A 19,487-nucleotide genomic window follows, 5' to 3' on the forward strand; every position below is an offset into this window, starting at 1 on the left:
TTCTCAGCTGTTCCATGGCCAGGTGTGTGTGTTATTCCCTCATTATCCCAATTAGGCCGAATGCACACGGCCGTTGTTCAGGGCCGTGAGCGGTCCGTGGAACCGTGGCCTGGATTCCTGCTGAGTGCAGGAGCGCACAGCGTCATGGGTTGCTATTACGCCGTGCGCTCCATGCTGCCGCCGCAATACAATAGTACACTGGTATGATCTATACCAGTGTATTACTGTACTGTGGCGGCAGCAGGGAGCGCACAGCGTCATAGCAACTAAAGATGCCGTGCGCTCCTGCTCTCAGCAGGAATCCAGGCCGCGGTTCCACGGACCGCTCACGGCCGTGAACAACGGCCGTGTGCATTCGGCCTTACAATGAGCAGATAAAAATCCCAGAGTTCATTTCAAGTGTGCTATTTGCATTTGGAATCTGTTGCTGTCAACTCTCAAGATGAGATCCAAAGAGCTGTCACTATCAGTGAAGCAAGCCATCATTAGGCTGAAAAAACAAAACTAACCCATCAGAGAGATGGCAAAAACATTAGGCGTGACCAAAACAACTGTTTAGAACATTCTTAAAAAGAAGGAACATACCGGTGAGCTCAGCAACACCAAAAGACCCGGAAGACCCCGGAAAATAACTGTGGTGGATGACCGAAGAATTCTTTCCCTGGTGAAGAAAACACCCTTCACAACAGTTGGCCAGATCAAGAACACTCCCCAGGAGGTAGTTGTATGTGTGTCAAAGTCAGTAATCAAGAGAAGACTTCACCAGAGTGAATACAGAGGGTTCACCACAAGATGTAAACCATTGGTGAGCCTCAAAAACAGGAAGGCCAGATTAGAGTTTGCCAAACGACCAAAAATCTAAAAACGCCTTCCTAGTTCTGGAACAACATCCTATGGACAGATGAGACCAAGATCAACTTGTACCAGAGTGATGGGAAGAGAAGAGTATGGAGAAGGAAAGGAACTGCTCATGATCCTATGCATACCACCTCATCAGTAAAGCATGGTGGTGGTAGTGTCATGGCGTGGGCATGTATGGCTGCCAATAGAACTGGTTCTCTTGTATTTATTGATGATGTGACTACTGACAAAAGCAGCAGGATGAATTCTGAAGTGTTTTGGGCAATATTATCTGCTTATATTCAGCCAAATGCGTCAGAACTCATTGGACGGCGCTTCACAGTGCAGATGACAATGAACCAAGCATACTGCAAAAGCAACCAAAGAGTTTTTTAAGGGAAAGAAGTGGAATGTTATGTAGTGGCCAAGTCAATCACCTGACCTGAGTCCGATTGAGCATGCATTTCACTTACTGAAGACAAAACTGAAGGATAAATGCCCCAAGAACAAGCAGGAACTGAAGACAGTTGCAGTAGAGGCCTGACAGAGCATCACCAGAGATGAAACCCAGCATCTAGTGATGTCTATGTGTTCCAGACTTCAGGCTGTAATTGACTGCAAAGGATTTGCAACTAAGTATTAAAAAGTGAAAGTTTGATTTATGATTATTATTCTGTCCCATTACTTTTGGTCCCTTAACAAGTAAGAGGCACATATGCAAACTGTTGTAATTCCTACACCGTTCCCCTGATTTGGATGTCAATACCCTCAAATTAAAGCACATCTTGTTTGTTTCCTTTCAAATCTATTGTGGTGGTGTATAGAGCCAAAAATATTAGAATTGTGTAGATGTCCCAATATTTATGGACCTGACTGTATATAGAAAGGAACAAGAGGAAAAATAAACCTGGAAAAAGAGTTGGAAAAAAAAAAATGTATATTGAGAATCCCATAGAGCAAAATTATACTGCGTGGATAGAGAAAGCTTCCAAATTAAAGGACAAATTTTTTTTACTGGCAGAATATAAAAAATAAAATTATGTAAGGGATAATTATATTTATGCACAAATACCAGGAAAATAGTCAGCGGCCTTTGTAGCGGCTCAAACAAAAAAAAAAAAAACTATATCCATTGTCTAGTTGATGAATTGGGACATAAAATCACTGAACAAATGGCTAAAATAGAATTGATTAAAGAATATTTCGCAGACATATAATATAGCAGTAAGATAAATAAAAGCTCGGAACAGATACAACATTTAACCTGTACGCCCTGTGTCCTTAAGAGGTTAAGTCATTTCTCTATTCACATTTGTTTGCAGGGCATTTACGCCCACTTTGGAGCCTTTTGCTGCCCTCTAGCCCTTTCTATGACTTTTTTAAGTCATCGAACTTTGAAACGAAGTTCAGCCGAACCCCTCGAACCCAGACATCCAGCGATCTGCTCATCCCTAGTTATATACATATATACAGTACAGACCAAAAGTTTGGACACACCTTCTCATTCAAAGAGTTTTCTTTATTTTCATGACTATGAAAATTGTAGATTCACACTGAAGGCATCAAAACTATGAATTAACACATGTGGAATTATATACATAACAAAAAAGTGTGAAAACTGAAAATATGTCATTCTAGGTTCTTCAACGTAGCCACCTTTTGCTTTGATTACTGCTTTGCACACTCTTGGCATTCTCTTGATGAGCTTCAAGAGGTAGTCACCTGAAATGTTTTTCACTTCACAGGTGTGCCCTGTCAGGTTTAAATAAGTGGGATTTCTTGCCTTATAAATGGGGTTGGGACCATCAGTTGCGTTGAGGAGAAGTCAGGTGGAAACACAGCTGATAGTCCTACTGAATAAACTGTTGGAATTTGTATTATGGCAAGAAAAAAGCAGCTAAGTAAAGAAAAACGAGTGGCCATCATTACTTTAAGAAATGAAGGTCAGTAAGTCAGCCGAAAAATTGGGAAAACTTTGAAAGTAAGGGCTATTTGACCATGAAGGAGAGTGATGGGGTGCTGCGCCAGATGACCTGGCCTCCACAGTCACCGGACCTGAACCCAATCGAGATGGTTTAGGGTGAGCTGGACCGCAGAGTGAAGGCAAAAGGGCCAACAAGTGCTAAGCATCTCTGGGAACTCCTTCAAGACTGTTGGAAGACCATTTCAGGTGACTACCTCTTGAAGCTCATCAAGAGAATGCCAAGAGTGGGCAAAGCAGTAATCAATGCCTTCATAGTCATGAAAATAAAGAAAACTTTGAATGAGAAGGTGTGTTCAAACTTTTGGTCTGTATTGTACATACTGTACACTCTCAAAAACACATACATACACACATATATATATATATATATATATATATATATATATATATATATGTATAGCCACCTAAAAAATACATAATTTATACATAACACAGTTTGAAAGAATTTAGGCATAAAGCCCCCAGCCTGACACATATACACACATATACATACATAAACACACACAGAGATATTTCCACTTACCTTTTCTGGAGGCAGATGAAGTTCAGCTCAGTGTCTCTTGTTGGTCCCCACTGATTAGCAGTAAGCTGTGGGTTTTGAACAGCCTTCAGGAGGAAGGGGAGGCAGGATCACCATTTCCTCAGCACACTCTGCAGACTGGCTGATGGGAGGGGCCTCTGTTCTGACTTCCTGCTCTGCCAGAGCAGAAAGGGCAGCTTCATTTCATTAGGAGGGAGGGTTTGCAGGATCGTGCAAAGGATCCACCCAACCCTGATAACAGTTGCAGGATATGGCCAGGCCCCTATTGTACTATCTACCTCTGGGCCCCATACAGCAGTAGTAGCTGTACAGCCCTGATGACAGCCATGACTGCTCCCAGGCCCCTTCTAAGCTCGGGCCCGTAGCTACGCCACTGGCTATTCAGCAGCATGCCATACTTGCCAGTGTCCCTGAGGACCCCTTTTTTTTCAGACTCCACTCCCCACTGGGAGGATTCGTCATGACCAGTGTCATCATCAGCCTCGTCCCCCACCACCACCAACTCCTCCTTTTCCAGCGGTAACTACTCATCCTTATACTCCTCTACTATGAGACTTTCATCTATGTGGGCCCCCCAACAGGTACGGTACAGGCCATAATATGCGAAGCTATTCTTCTTCCACCATCCCTTGTTGCATTAGCAAGAGCCTTTGTTCTAATATAAGATTGATGACATCACTGATGCTGCTGTTGACCCTACTTAGAACTGGACTCTTTGAAGGGCCTGAGTACGCGACAAGTTTCCCTGATGAGCTGCCATTGCCTGACATACTCCCTGTCATGGGATCATGCAGTGCAAAGGCAGACCATTCTATTGCTGCAAGTCCAAGAGGGCCTTCTTAGCTATATGAGAACAGCTAAAATGCAACACTTCAGTTTACACATATTAAGGGAGGGGGCATAAATGGAAACAAAGCTCAGTACTGTTTTTGTTGGGGATATGAGGAAGTCCATTGAGGAGGATGTGGAGATGGTGGACAAGCACCTGGTGTGGGAACCAGAGCAACACAAATGTGGAGGTGTCAATAGGACCTGGCCTTGTTGCAGTGTGGGGCGTTGCCACTGCTGAACAATACATTGACCCAATGGACCATGAAAGACATGTACTGTCCTTTACTATAATTGCTGCTTGAAGTGTTGATGGTGGCGTGCAACTTGCCCCACATTCTCTGCCACATGAGAGTATAAGACAGGAATGGCTCTTTTGCAGGGATAATGGAAGAGAAGAATTTTTTTGGGTAAAAATCAAGTAGAGCTTGTAGATGGTGATGGTTTGCAGATGATATACGCAAACACACTGAAGAGATTATATTTTTGGGAGTACAATTTTTTTCAATTTTAGTGAAGACAAGGAACTTAAATACAATATTCATCTATTTTTGAAGACAGGACACTTTTAAACAATTTTGGTGAAGACATGAAAACCACAGAATTTAAATCAATCTTCTTAATAAAAATAAATTAGAGCTTGCAGGTGATGATGGTTTGGTCTACACAGACACACTGAAGAAATTGTATTTTTGGGAGGACAATTTTTTTTTTCAATTTTGATGAAGACAAGGAACTTAAAGACAATATTCATCAGTTTTTGAAGACAGGACACTTTTAAACATTTTGTCAATCTTTTTAGTAAAAAAAAAAAATTGAGCTTGCAAAGGGAGGTGGTTTGGTATATGCAGGCATATTCGAGGGAATGGATTTTTGAAGTCATGACTTTTACCAATTTTAGTGAAGACAAGGAATTTAGACAACTTTCTGCTATATCCACATGTGACTGAGCTGTGGTCAAGATTCACCATTGTAGATTTTTGTGTGGCAAATCTGCAGCATTATACAGTTCTGCCAAAATGAATAAACTTTTTGAATATTCTCATTTACACATGGCAGAAAATATCTGCAGTTTAAACTCACCTGGGCATATTTTAATTCTGAAGTATGTTATTTTATACCATGAACTTTCACCTTTTTCAATACAAAACTTGAAATCTGTGTGTAATCTGCAGCATTTCAGCAAAAAAGTTAGCGACAGAAACCCATTTGGTGCATTTTTTTGTACTGCAGAATTCCCACAGCTAATCGGTCATGTGTGAACGTACACGTCACCAAAATTGTTTAAAATAAAAAAAATGTATGAAGACCTGGAACTTGAGGATAAGGCTACATGCACATGACCGTATGTGTTTTGCGGTCTGCAAAAAAAAACAAAAAAAAACGGAAGACATCAGTATTCCATCCGTTTGTTTTTTTTGCAGATCCATTGTAACAATGCCTAAAACGGACAAGAATAGGACATGTTCTATTTTTTTTTTGTGGGGCTACACAACTGACATACTGATGCGGACCGCATCTTATCCGCTAAAAAAACGGAACAGACACGGAAACAAACAATGTTCGTGTACATGTAGCCTAAATCTCATAAATTTTTTGAGGACAAGACAATTTTAAACAAATTTTGGGGAAAAAAAGTCTGACACATTGTACAGGCACACAACTCTGATAAATGGATTTTCCCTATGTGAGACTGATGCCAATTAATGAATTGGAAAGCCATAGTATCTACATTTGTGCCAAAATGGACACATCTTTTTTTCTGCCTGCAGAGAGCCCGCTGACCACAATGATTTGGTATGTGGGCATACAGATTTCTTGCAAGACAGTCAAGTAGACGACTGATACATGGATTTTTTAAAGACAATTTTTATAACTTTTTTGAGCTGAAGTTGGTTATTCACAAAGTCAAGTGTGACTTTGTTGAATAACTTTAAAACTCGAAACCAAACTTTGCTTCAGTTCCCAGGTACTAGTCTGGAGCAACAGGCAATTAAAAAATAGAGGAGATACATTTTGATCTTTTGAATGTGGAGAAAGAAAACATGAAATTGCAAACTACTGACAAATATTTCAGGGTGAAATTTCACACTAGTGTTATATCATGCAAATTGGCATTGTTAGGTGGTAAATCTAGGATAGGTAGATGTAAATTGCAAATTGCTAGTACATATGATCATAACTCAGGACTTCCATGGTGAGCCACACAGCAGGGGGTCCTGAGCCACTGGTTGGGGACCAGTGCACTACAATATGTTTATTGTTGCACTGATGGTAGAAAAACTGCAAACAGGTTTTAGGGAAACAGCAAAAGGCCCAATTGGACATCTACTAGGTGCAGCAAAAATATATGCTGCTATGCTAGCACTTAATGTACTTATTGCACATGTGTAAACTGTAGAAGTTTGAAACATTTTTGGAAGAAAAAAGGCTCAATTGTGCAGCATATGCGGCGATATAAATACTGCTGGAGATGCTGGGAAATATGACTAATGCACACTTATGCCCCTATCCTGTCCCTAATAGTAAAACTTGAAGTTCTACCTAGTATTTCAATCTACGTATGTTCACAATCACTACACTGTCCCTACAAAACTATAATATGTCTAACATATCAGACATGTCCTATCACATAGTGGCTGCTCTCATTATGGCATCTGTGCTTCAGAACCTTATATACCAGTGAACATCTGCATCCTTGCTGTGGTTTCCCTTACTAGTGTATTTTTACTGAACTTTAAATGTAAAATGGCAGGCGCGTTTCACTTGATTTGTCCGAAGCAAATAGACAAAATTCTGAATTCGTTTGGAAGAATTTTTGCTAAATTCTTGACGAATCTGATTCAGTTAGAATCGATTTACTCAGCTCTAGCTGGGAGTTATCCCAGCATATTCTTTAACCGTAGACTGTAATTGCAATATGAATCTATCCCTAAAGAGAAGTATAGGTCTCAGAGCTCTCAACTAGTACTGGGAGCTCATTCTATTCAGTTATTTTTGGATATCTTTGTCTCCCTCACATGTAATAGATGCAGTGTGACAACCACTAATGGCTGTCATTAAAATATTCATAAGGGTTGTCAGTATCGCCTAGTTTTCCATTCAGCATAAGGCGTCTTTCACACATTGTTCTGAAACTGTAATGCATGAAATAGATATATTTTATTATATTTACTATCTTAATAGCCCAATGAATACATTTTCTACAAGAAACTTTACTATCCTTATAGTAAGAAGGCAATGCTACATTTGTGGCTGCACTCCATGGAGACACATCTAAGGTTTTGTTCATATATGTTTTCAGTCCCTGAAACCATAACACTTTACCAAATCCATTGTATCGGTAAACAGTACTTACTAAATAGGATCTGCAGGGGTTCCCCATTTGATATTAGAAAGTGGGCTGCATGCTGCAATATTTTTGCCATCAAGTGGCAGAAACCATGTCTGAACCCCGATGGAAGGCTCAATATAACAGTGTGATGTTACAAAAATATAAATATGTAAAATGAAATAAAGAAGCTTACCTCTGTCACAATGGATGACCCAGTAGTGTCATAAACCCAACCATTTGTACAGCTGGTGAGAGTAAGGTTCCTGTAACCAGATTTTGTAAGATTCCCTAATGGATCAATACAACTCAGAGACGTCGTGTTCCAGTCAATATCATATTGAAGACACTGACTGGTTTGAGTGGAGTCATCAAGCCATGGGACAGTATAGTTTATCTCCTGTTCAAAGCTCCAGCCACATTTGCTCCTCAGCTCCTCAATTGCAGGATTACTGCATCTGAAGTCAGGCACAAAGCCTAGAAAGACAATGCCTACATATATTGGAGTAAAGACAGCAGAAATGAAGCACATGAGAAGGAACAGTTGCTTTTGGAACAAACCAAACTGTCCTATGTCGTCTAGAATATCATCAAAAGACGTCATTGTTGGAGTGTATCGCAGGATGTGTGATGGCAGTCCAGTCTTTCCAACTATAAACTTTAGTAGAAACTTTCAAAAATATCTAGTATCTGTAAAACTGTCATTAAGACGTGTATAACAAGTTACCTATCACTCTGCCTTTACTCTTCTTTTTGTGTGGGTTATATTACATGCTAAACCTGCTTAACAAATTTAAAATATTTAGCCTTTATAAGTCACTAAATTGAGAAAATAAGCCAAGTGATATATAAAAAAAAAAAACCTTACGAAAGCAGATCCCAGTAAGCAGACTTTTTATTTATTTATTTTATTCAGTGAAGTGAATTCCCCCCTCCAGTAATATAGTCAAAATCGCCCTTATTCTAAATATTACCTAGGAATCCTAATGGGAGAGACAGTGTTATTTGCCATCACATCACATGTGGTCGTACTCATTCTAGACAATATTTTACCATGATATTACTAATGACCCATACCAGCCACATACAGTCATAAAATAACCTTGGAAAAACTAGAGATTTGGCTCTTTATCCGGTTGGCAACTGATAATAGAAACTATTTCACAAATTGAATGTGCACTTTTCATTTGGTACCAAATGTCAGTAAGTGGGCGATGGTCAAACAAAGTGAATATGGATACAGGTGGAAACATTCATGTCTTCTAATATCTATTGGGCACCTTATGGATGACAGAGTCTGATATGTTCATAGGAGTGTTGCTCATCATATTATCAGTCATCCATGGTGGTCTTTCATCAACGTCTATGAGCTCCTTTAGGGAGATGATTGTTATGTAGGTTTTTAGGTGGGTTTAGGTGTTAATATTAAAAGGTTTCTACCACCAGAAATACTGTTATGTAGCTGACTGACAATAGCGATGCGCCCATGTCAGCACTACATAACAGTATGTTTTTTACCTTTCTCCATGCAGCCGTTCTGATAAAATAAGCACTTTAATAATATGCTAATAAGCCTCCAGGTGCTATGTGGGCGTAAAATCAGCACCTAGAGGCTCCGTCTACTCACCCTTTATCCCGCCCAGGTCCCCTGTTCTGCCCGCCCCGCTACTCTTGATTGATGGCACGGTCCGCCACATCGCTACCGAAATCCTGCGCCGTTCACTTTTGTATTCGGCGCAGGCGCAGTGAGCGGAAGGCCGCTCTCCTGATGCCGGCTTCCTCACTGTGACGTAGTCTGCGCAGGCGCAGTGAGGAATCCGGCACCAGGAGCGCATCATTCACTAACTGCACCTGCGCCGAAGAAAGAAAGTGAACGGCGCAGGCGCAAGATTTCGGCAGCAATACGGTGGACTGTGCCATTAATCAAAAGGAGCGAGGCGGGCAGAACAGGGGACCTGGGCGGGATAAAGCGTGAGTAGACGGAGCCTCTAGGTGCTGATTTTACACCCACATAGCACCTAGAGGCATATTATAAAAGTGCTTATTTTATTAGAACGGCTGCAGGGAGAAAGGTAAAAAGCATACTGTTATGTAGTGCGGACATTAGCGCATCGCTATTGTCAGTCAGCTACATAACAGTATTTCTGGTGGTAGAAGCCCTTTAACTTAGAGGGGGGGGGAACACAAAAAAGACGCAAGAACTAACAAAGCAAGTAATCCTTGCTTTAACTTTTTCTTTAGTCAGTCAATGATTGTCAAATGTTTGAACAAGTTAAAACCTCATATATTCCCAGTCCCAGGAAAAAAGAATAGTAACAGATTACAGTCATCCAATTCTATATACACAACAAATGGCACTGTGCAAGGGTTAAAAAAACAGCCCTCTTCATGCTAAGAATCTGTGAGAATCCCAGTGTCTGGATGCCTACAGTCAGTTATTGGTGGAATATCCTATGACTATGCAATTAAAGAAGTTTGCCCACGAGTATCCTGTCTACAGTACCGGTGATAAATATCGTATTTGGAGAGGGGGGGGGGGGCGGATGTGTGATGGCTGGGACCTCCAGTGATCCTGAGAATGGAGGGTCCCCAAGTCTTAATGCGGTGATATTGCGCATGTTGGTCCACAACTCCATTCACTGACATAGAAAATGCTCCATCAGTCCCAGAGAATTGGATGGAGCAGCGGACAACCATGTGCACTACTGCTCCATTCAGAGGGGACACTTGGGATTGCTGTGGGTCCCAGCAGTCCGACCCCCTGTGGATAGGCAAGAAATACTGTATATTGTGTGGGATACCCCTTTAATGCCAATACTTCTTTAATGTCCACAAACCGTATATTACCTTAAATTAGCTGTATACATATTTACAGATTGATCCTGCTTATTTTTAAAATGCATTTAATGACTATAGGAATGGCTCTATTATTGGACACAAAGGGATCAGACAATGTTTGATATTCTATTTCAGTGGAAACAAGCTTCTAGTGAGGTGGCAACCCCATCTACTGCATGGGTACTTTATTGTGTATGGCCAACTGATGGAACCTTTGTAGTGAACCTAGAGATGGCCTTGCGGTTCGCCCGGCGGTCATTTTGCGGCGAACTTTGCTCGTTCACTGTTTGCCGAACATATGGCGATATTTGCGCCCGCCATATTCTTTTACATTGTGAACTTTGACCCATGACACATGGTGACACAGGTGGTACAGGACAGCCAATTGAGAGGTTTCAGCACATAGACATACCACCTACCTTATAAATAAACCTGATCTCTGCGCCATTTTACATTCAGTCTTTTGCCAGTGTAGGGAGAGGTTGCTGTGTGGAGCAGGGACAGACTGTAAGGGACACAAATCGCTAGCTAATAGGGCCACAAAAGTCCTTTTAAGGACTGGTATAGGTGTGCTATCGATAGGTGTGACATACTGAGGGGTGTAATATACTTATACTTTCTAACATAGAAAGTATATTATAGTGCAATTGCATTGTGCAGCTGTTGTGTGCGGTTCTGCTGCGATACTGCAGCCACACACAGTGCCAAACGCTATTTTAAGAAATAATTTCTACTGGTGTGATTTACCAGTTGCCCCCCCAAAAAAACGATTGAAGCACGGATTTTATATACCAATAATATACTTTCTATATAGTGCATTTAGGTAGTGCAGCATTTGTCTGCGGTTTTGCTGCGTTACCACATCTACACAGCGTGAAAAACACTATTTGAAGAAATAATTTCTACTGGTGTGATTTACCAGTTGCCCCCCAAAAAAACTGATTGAGGCATGGGTGCGATATACCTTCTTCCACAAATACTGCTCTTCTATAGGGACTTTTGTCACAGGGTCATTTTGAAAATGACAGGCAGAGGAAGAGGCAGGCCATTCCGACGGGGTGGTACTGGTCTGGCAGGTGCACCAGGCCGCAGCCTAAATAGGACGTTGCAGAAGGTGCATGCGATTACGTCAAAGGACGCACCAGACTTGGTTGAATGGCTCACTCAGCCTTCCGCTTCTGCACCCTCCTCATCCTCTCTATATGCACTCTCTTCACTCTCTGCTGTGTGCACCCCCCAAAGACGACATCACCACATCCCCTCCGCTTGAGTCAGAGGAATTATTTTCCCATCCATTACAAGACCTTATCGATGCGCAGCCATTATTGGCATCAGGAAGAGGAGGTATCAACGGTCGCCACCCAGCAGTCTGACAGTACCCAGATCAGCCCAAGGAGGATGGTCCCCGCTGTTGCTGCCTACTCCGAGATCTCTAATGTCAGTGGTGGTGAAGGTGACGAATCCGATGATGACGTGTCAATGGATGTCACGTGGGTGCCCACAAGAGAGGAAGGGAGGGGGGGGGGAGTTCAGAGGAAGAGATGGAGCAGCAGATAGGGAGAAGGAGGACAAGCAGGCAGAATTTACAGTGCACAGGAGGCAAAAAGCAGACTGCTAATGTATCTGGAACGAGCCATCCACCATGCACGGTCACGTCTGGCGCTCCAAGTATGTCGGCACATGGCTCCGCAGTGTGGGCTTTTTTTAACGTGTCCGCTGCTGACAATAGTGTTGCCATCTGCAGCCTGTGCTGTCAACGCATAAGTCACGGTAAGCCCAACACTCACCTAGGGACGACCACCTTAAGAAGGCACCTGGCCTCCCATCACCGAGCCCAGTGTAAGAAACAGCGTCGGAACCCACAATGCCACACTCCCGCTGCTCCCTGTCCTGCCTCTTCTTCTCCTCTCTCCCCCACGCCACCTTCCACCATGCAGTCCTCGTGTTCATCTGGCAAACATCAGGCTTCGTTGCCCCAAATGTTTGAGCGAAAAGAGAGGATGCCGGATAACCCTCTTGCCCAAAGGCTGACCGCTGGCTTGTCAGAACTTCTAGCCCGCCAACTACTGCCCTATTAACTGGTGGACTCGGAGGCCTTTAGAAAATTTGTGGCCATTAGAACACCGCAATGAAGGTCCCCGGAAGGAAATATTTCTCCCAGAAAGGCATCCCAGAGCTATATGGACACATTCAGCGGCAAGTGAATGCATCTCTGGCACACAGTGTCGGTGCCAAGACACATCTGACCACAGACACGTGGTCTAGCAAACACGGGCAGGGAAGGTACATAATTTTCACTGCCCACTGGGTGAACCTTCTGACGGCCGTCAAGCATGCAACTCATGGCACCCGTGTAGATTTGGTGTTACCGCCACGGATTGCATGCAGGCCTGCCTCTTCTCCTCCTACTTTATTCTCCCTCTCCTCCTCAGCTGACTACTCCTTTTATTCTGTTACAGTCTCTTTGGCTGCGCCCCCCAGAACCTATTTGACGTGCCAGGTAAGACGTTGCCATGCTGTGCTGCGTCTGTTGTGCCTGGAAGCCAAGAGCCACACCGGCCCTGCACTCCTTTCAGCTTTGTGGTCACAGGCCGATCAGTGGCTAACCCTGCTCAATTTGACAGTTTGTAAAGTGGTGTGCGACAACGGTGCCAATCTGCTGAGTGCCCTGATACAGGGCAAAATGGCACACGTCCTCAACTTAGTAGTGCAGCGATTCATTGCCAAATACTCCGGGGTCCAGGACATCTTGCGGCAGGCCAGGAAAATCTCTGGCCATTTTAGAAGATCTGACACACCCATGACGCCACCTGCCCATCAGACGTCTAATTCGTGACTGCCGAAGCGATGAAACTCCACCTTGCATATGCTTGATAGGCTGCTCCAGCAGAAACGTGCAGTTGACTACATGTACGAACTCTGCGGCAGGACAGGTTCTGGGGAGATTGTTATTTTTTTCACTGTGCCAGTGGCTGCTCATGAGCAAAGCATGCAGTCTTCTGCGGCCATTTGATGAGATCACCAAACTGGTCAGTTGCAGCCAGGGCACCATCAGTGACATCGTACCTTATGCCTTCTTTCTGGAGCGTGCATTACGTTGTGTCATTGATCAAGCCGTCGAGGAGCAGGAAGATGAGGAAGTCGCAATGCTGGATGAATTCCCAGGGGGGCTACTCCATCTGAGACAAGTCAACAACAGGAGTCTGAAGAGTAGTCAGAGAAGGATGGAGGAGGAGCAAGAAGAGCATGCTTTAAACATTTCTAGGATCCCTGCTGTTGTCTATGGCTGGGGGGGGGGGGGGGGGGAGGAGAACGAGGACAACATTATCCTGGATGATGAGCAGGAGTCAGGCCACTCCACCGCTTCCAGTTTAGTGCAAATGGGGGCCTTCATGCTCTAGTGTGTTCGAAGAGGGACCCCCGTATAAAAAGCATAAAGGGCAAGGACCAGTACTGGGTGGCAACGTACTTAGACCCCCGGTACAAGCACAAAATGGCAGAAATGTTACCACCATCACAGAAGGCTGTCAGAATGCAGCACTTCCAGACCTTGCTTTGAGAATGCTGTATTCTGCGTTTGAGGGCGCTAGCAGAGGAATTTCTACTCACAGAGAAACAGTTGCGGGTACCAATCCAACAGCGCATACAAGAGGGCGGTTTGAAGATGTGTTGGTCACTTCGAATATGAGATCATTCTTGCAGCCAACCCATCGACAGCAGTCCTCCGGATCCAGCCTCAGGGAACGCCTAAACCGGCAGGTGTCCGACTACATCGGGTTAACGGCCGATGTGGACGCTCTGAAAAGCAATGAACCCTTGGACTACTGGGTGTGCAGGCTTGACCTGTGGCCAGAGCTGGCACAATTTGCCATGGAACTGTTGGCTTGCCCCTCGTCCAGTGTCCTGTCCGAAAGGACATTCAGCGCAGCAGGGGGGATCGTGACCGATAAGCGCACTCGCATAGCTCACGACAGTGTGGACTACCTCACATTTCTAAAAATGAATGAGGCATGGATCTCGGAGGAATTCAACACATGTGACGAGTCAACCACGTTTGATTGAATTTCCTCATGACAGCCCACAAATATCCACCACCACCGAAAACAAATCATGGTCCCCGTCTTCTGTAAATACAGCGGCATAAAAGGCCTAATTTTTGGGGCCTGTACTGGCCAACAGTTACATATTTATTCTGTGAATGCCTAATGTACCTCCAGCCACAGAATCAAAAGTTCTTTGCTGTCAGGTGAATACTTATTGGCTAATTTTTGGGGCCTGTACTGGCCAACAGTTACATTTTTTTTTTTTTTTTTATCTCTAGCCACATAATCACAACCTTGTCTCACTCCTCTGCCTCTCATTATGGTGGCTTATGAACCGCATTCACCATAAGGATCTTCTAATGTCACAGGGTCATGTAACTGTGCCCCCCTTATATCCTGCATTGTGCCCTTGGGAAACAGTCCTCATCCCTGACCACCAGGACCAGTTAGCTCTCTGTCAGTACATGGTGGCCTCCCCTCTCTGCCACACTGCTCCAATGTGTACTGGTGCTTATTCTGACACTAGGGCTGGGTTCACATTCTATTTTTGCCATTCATTTAATGCATACCAAAAATGTATGTGTTAACAGATGCCTCAGACTGATGCCGTACAGTAGCATCCGTTCACCATACAGTTCCATGGTAGAAAAAAAAAAATTATGTTAACGTATGCTTTTTTTTTAAATAGACTCTGAGGGATACAAAAACATGGAGTGCTGCACATTTGTATACATCAAACAGATAGGAAATAAAAAATGTCTAGGCTCCAGCAGGGCACATTTTTGAGAGTTTCTCTTTAAGGCCTCATGCACACGACAGTTTTTTTTCACGGTCCGCAAAAACGGGGTCCGTGATCCGTGACCGTTTTTTCGTCCGTGGGTCTTCCTTGATTTTTGGAGGATCCACGGACATGAAAAAAAAAGTCGTTTTGGTGTCCGCCTGGCCGTGCGGAGCCAAACGGATCTGTCCTGAATTACAATGCAAGTCAATGGGGACGGATCCGTTTGATGTTGACACAATATGGTGCCATTTCAAACGGATCCGTCCCCATTGACTTTCAATGTAAAGTCTGGAGTTCTTTTATACCATCGGATTGGAGTTTTCTCCAATCCGATGGTATATTTTAACTTGAAGCGTCCCCATCACCATGGGAACGCCTCTATGTTAGAATATACTGTCGGATATGAGCTACTTCGTGAACCTCAGATCCGACAGTATATAGAAACATAGAATGTGTCGGCAGATAAGAACCATTTGGCCCATCTAGTCTGCCCAATATATCTGAATCCTATGAATAGCCCCGGCCCTATCTTATATGAAGGATGGCCTTATGCCTATCCCATGCATGCTTAAACTCCTTCACTGTATTTGCAGCTACCACTTCTGCAGGAAGGCTATTCCATGCATCCACTACCCTCTCAGTAAAGTAATACTTCCTTATATTACTTTTAAACCTTTGCCCCTCTAATTTAAAACTGTGTCCTCTTGTGGTAGTTTTTCTTCTTTTAAATATGCTCTCCTCCTTTACCGAGTTGATTCCCTTTATGTATTTAAAAGTTTCTATCATATCCCCTCGGTCTCTTCTTTCTTCCAAGCTATACATATTAAGGTCTTTTAACCTTTCCTGGTAAGTTTTATCCTGCAATCCATGTACTAGTTTAGTAGCTCTTCTCTGAACTCTCTCTAGAGTATCTATATCCTTCTGGAGATATGGCCTCCAGTACTGCGCACAATACTCCAAGTGAGGTCTCACTAGTGATCTGTACAGCGGCATAAGCACTTCACTCTTTCTACTGCTTATACCTCTCCCTATACATCCAAGCATTCTGCTTGCATTTCGTGCTGCTTTATTACATTGTCTTCCCACCTTTAAGTCTTCTGAAATAATTACTCCTAAATCCCTTTCCTCAGATACTGAGGTCAGGACTGTGTCGAATATTCTATATTCTGCCCTTGGGTTTTTACGCCCCAGGTGCATTATCTTGCACTTATCCACATTAAATTTCAGTTGCCAGAGTTCTGACCATTCTTCTAGTTTTCCTAAGTCCTTTTCCATTTGGCGTTTCCCTCCAGGAACATCAACCCTGTTACATATCTTTGTGTCATCAGCAAAAAGACAAACCTTACCATCGAGGCCTTTTGCAATGTCACTTATGAAGATATTAAACAAAATTGGTCCCAGTACAGATCCCTGTGGAATCCCACTGGTAACATGACCTTGTTTTGAATGTTCTCCATTGACTACAACCCTCTGTTGTCTGTCACTCAGCCACTGCCTAATCCACTCAACAATATGGGAGTCCATGCTCAATGACTGCAGTTTATTGATAAGTCTTCTATGTGGGACAGTGTCAAAAGCCTTACTAAAATCTAGATATGCGATGTCTACTGCACCTCCACCGTCTATTATTTTAGTCACCCAGTCAAAAAAATCTATAAGATTTGTTTGACATGATCTCCCTGAAGTAAACCCATGCTGTTTTTCATCTTGCAATCCATGGGATTTTAGATGTTCCACAATCCTATCCTTTAATAGGGTTTCCATTAATTTGCCTACTATTGATGTCAGACTCACTGGTCTATAGTTGCTCGATTCCTCCCTACTACCTTTCTTGTGAATGGGCACGACATTTGCCAATTTCCAATCTTCCGGGACGACTCCTGTTACTAATGATTGGTTAAATAAATCTGTTAACGGTTTTGCCAGCTCACCACTAAGCTCTTTTAATAATTTTGGGTGTATCTCATCAGGCCCCTGTGACTTATTTGTCTTCACTTTAGACAGCAAACTTAGAACATCTTCCTCTGTAAAGACACATGCATCAAACGATTTAATAGTCATCCTTTCTAGTGGAGGTCCTTCTTTTTCTTTTGTAAAAACTGAACAGAAGTATTCATTAAGGCAGTCGGCTAGCCCTTTATTCTCTTCTACATACCTTCCGTCCTTTATTTTTAATTTAGTTATTCCTTGTTCTAACACAGAGGCGTTCCCATGGTGATGGGGACGCTTCAGGTTAGAATACACTACAAACTTTGTACAAGACTGCCCCCTGCTGCCTGGCAGCACCCAATCTCTTACTGGGGGATATGAAAGCACAATTAACCCCTTTAGGTGCGGCACCTAAAGGGGTTAATTGTACTATCATATTCCCCTGTGAGAGATCAGGGCTGCCGGGCAGCAGGGGGCAGCCCCCCCCCCCCCCCCCCCGTTTGAATATCGTTGGTGGCACAGTGTGCCCCCACCATCGCCCCCCCCTCCCTCCCTCTATTGTATTAAATCGTTGGTGGCACAGTGTGCCAACCACCATCGGCCCCCCTCCCTCCCTCTATTGTATTAAATCGTTGGTGGCACAGTGTGCCAACCACCCTCGCCCCCCCCCCTCCCTCTATAGCAGTAACATTGGTGGCAGTGTGCGGTCTCAACAGTAGAAGATTCATACTTACCTGCTTGCTGCTGCGATGTCTGTGTCCGGCCGGGAGCTCCTCCTACTGGTAAGTGAAAGGTCTGTGCGGCGCATTGCTAAAGAACTGTCACTTACCAGTAGGAGGAGCTCCCGGCCGGACACAGACATCGCAGCAGCAAGCAGGTAGGTATGAATCTTCTACTGTTGAGACCGCACACTGCCACCAATGTTACTGCTATAGAGGGGGGGGGGGGGGGGGGGCGATGGTGGTTGGCACACTGTGCCACCAACGATTTAATACAATAGAGGGAGGGAGGGGGGCCGATGGTGGTTGGCACACTGTGCCACCAACGATTTAATACAATAGAGGGAGGGAGGGGGGCCGATGGTGGTTGGCACACTGTGCCACCAACGATTTAATACAATAGAGGGAGTGAGGGGGGGCGATGGTGGGGGCACACTGTGCCACCAACGATATTCAAACTGGGGAGGGGGGGTGGTCTGCCCCCTGCTGCCTGGCAGCCCTGATCTCTTACAGGGGAATATGATAGTACAATTAACCCCTTTAGGTGCCGCACCTGAAGGGGTTAATTGTGCTATCATATCCCCCTGTAAGAGATCGGGTGCTGCCGGGCAGCAGGGGGCAGTCTTGTACAAAGTTTGCAGTGTATTCTAACTAGAAGCGTCCCCATCACCATGGGAACGCTTCTGTGTTAGAATATACTGTCGGAAATGAGTTTTCACTTCGTGAAAAAGCTTTTATGCAGACGGATCTTCGGATCCGTCTGTATGAAAGCAACCTATGGCCACGGATCACGGACACGGATGCCAATCTTGTGTGCATCCGTGTTCTTTCACGGACCCATTGACTTGAATGGGTCCGTGAACCGTTGTCAGTCAAAAAAATAGGACAGGTCATATTTTTTTGACGGACAGGATACACGGATCACGGCCTCGGCTGCAAAACGGTGCATTTTCCGATTTTTCCACGGACCCATTGAAAGTCAATGGGTCCGCGAAAAAAAACGGAAAACGGCACAACGGCCACGGATGCACACAACGGTCGTGTGCATGAGGCCTAAGACGCATAAAAATGACCCCCGATTAAAATACATATTTTTTGTGGGAATTTTTGTCAATGATCCCCTCTGGTATGTCACTGTCCATGTTGTGGGACTATTTGTGTACTTCTAGGAAGTGTTTGCTGGCTGCAAATATCAGCTGAAGGTTTTTCAGTTTAACCTGCCATTAAAGTGAACGGGGCCCGCAGTGAACTTGCGGTTCGTGAACATTTGATTGCGTTCGCGAACCGTTCCGGCCGATGTTCGTCCATCACTACTAAGTACACTTCAACTTTGGGGAAACTTTCATTCAGAAATCTCCAGCAGACTCATGAAAGTCATTCTTACAACCCCCTTGCCCACATCTTTTAACCACTTCAGCCCCGCTAGGTGAAACCCCCTTCATGACCAGAGCACTTTTTACACTTCGGCACTACACTACTTTCATCGTTTATCGCTCGGTCATGCAACTTACCACCCAAATGAATTTTACCTCCTTTTCTTCTCACTAATGGAGCTTTCATTTGGTGGTATTTTATTGCTGCTGACATTTTTACTTTTTTTGTTATTAATCAAAATGTAACGATTTTTTTGCAAAAAAATGACATTTTTCACTT

At 43.9% G+C, this 19,487-nt stretch overlaps 1 protein-coding gene across 1 annotated transcript in view; it reads right to left on the reverse strand.

Moving 5' to 3' along the window:
• The window catches only part of SLC22A2 (solute carrier family 22 member 2), a 105,882-nt gene extending 97,625 nt beyond the window's left edge, over positions 1-8,257 (reverse strand). The window contains exon 1 of the mRNA XM_044292069.1: positions 7,721-8,257. Coding sequence (XP_044148004.1) covers positions 7,721-8,128 — 408 coding nt within the window. The 5' untranslated portion in view covers positions 8,129-8,257. The remainder of the gene's footprint in view (positions 1-7,720) is intronic.
• Positions 8,258-19,487: the final 11,230 nt, after the last annotated feature.

This window comes from Bufo gargarizans, chromosome 4 (genome assembly GCF_014858855.1).
Source record: "Bufo gargarizans isolate SCDJY-AF-19 chromosome 4, ASM1485885v1, whole genome shotgun sequence".
NCBI classification, from domain to species: domain Eukaryota; kingdom Metazoa; phylum Chordata; class Amphibia; order Anura; family Bufonidae; genus Bufo; species Bufo gargarizans.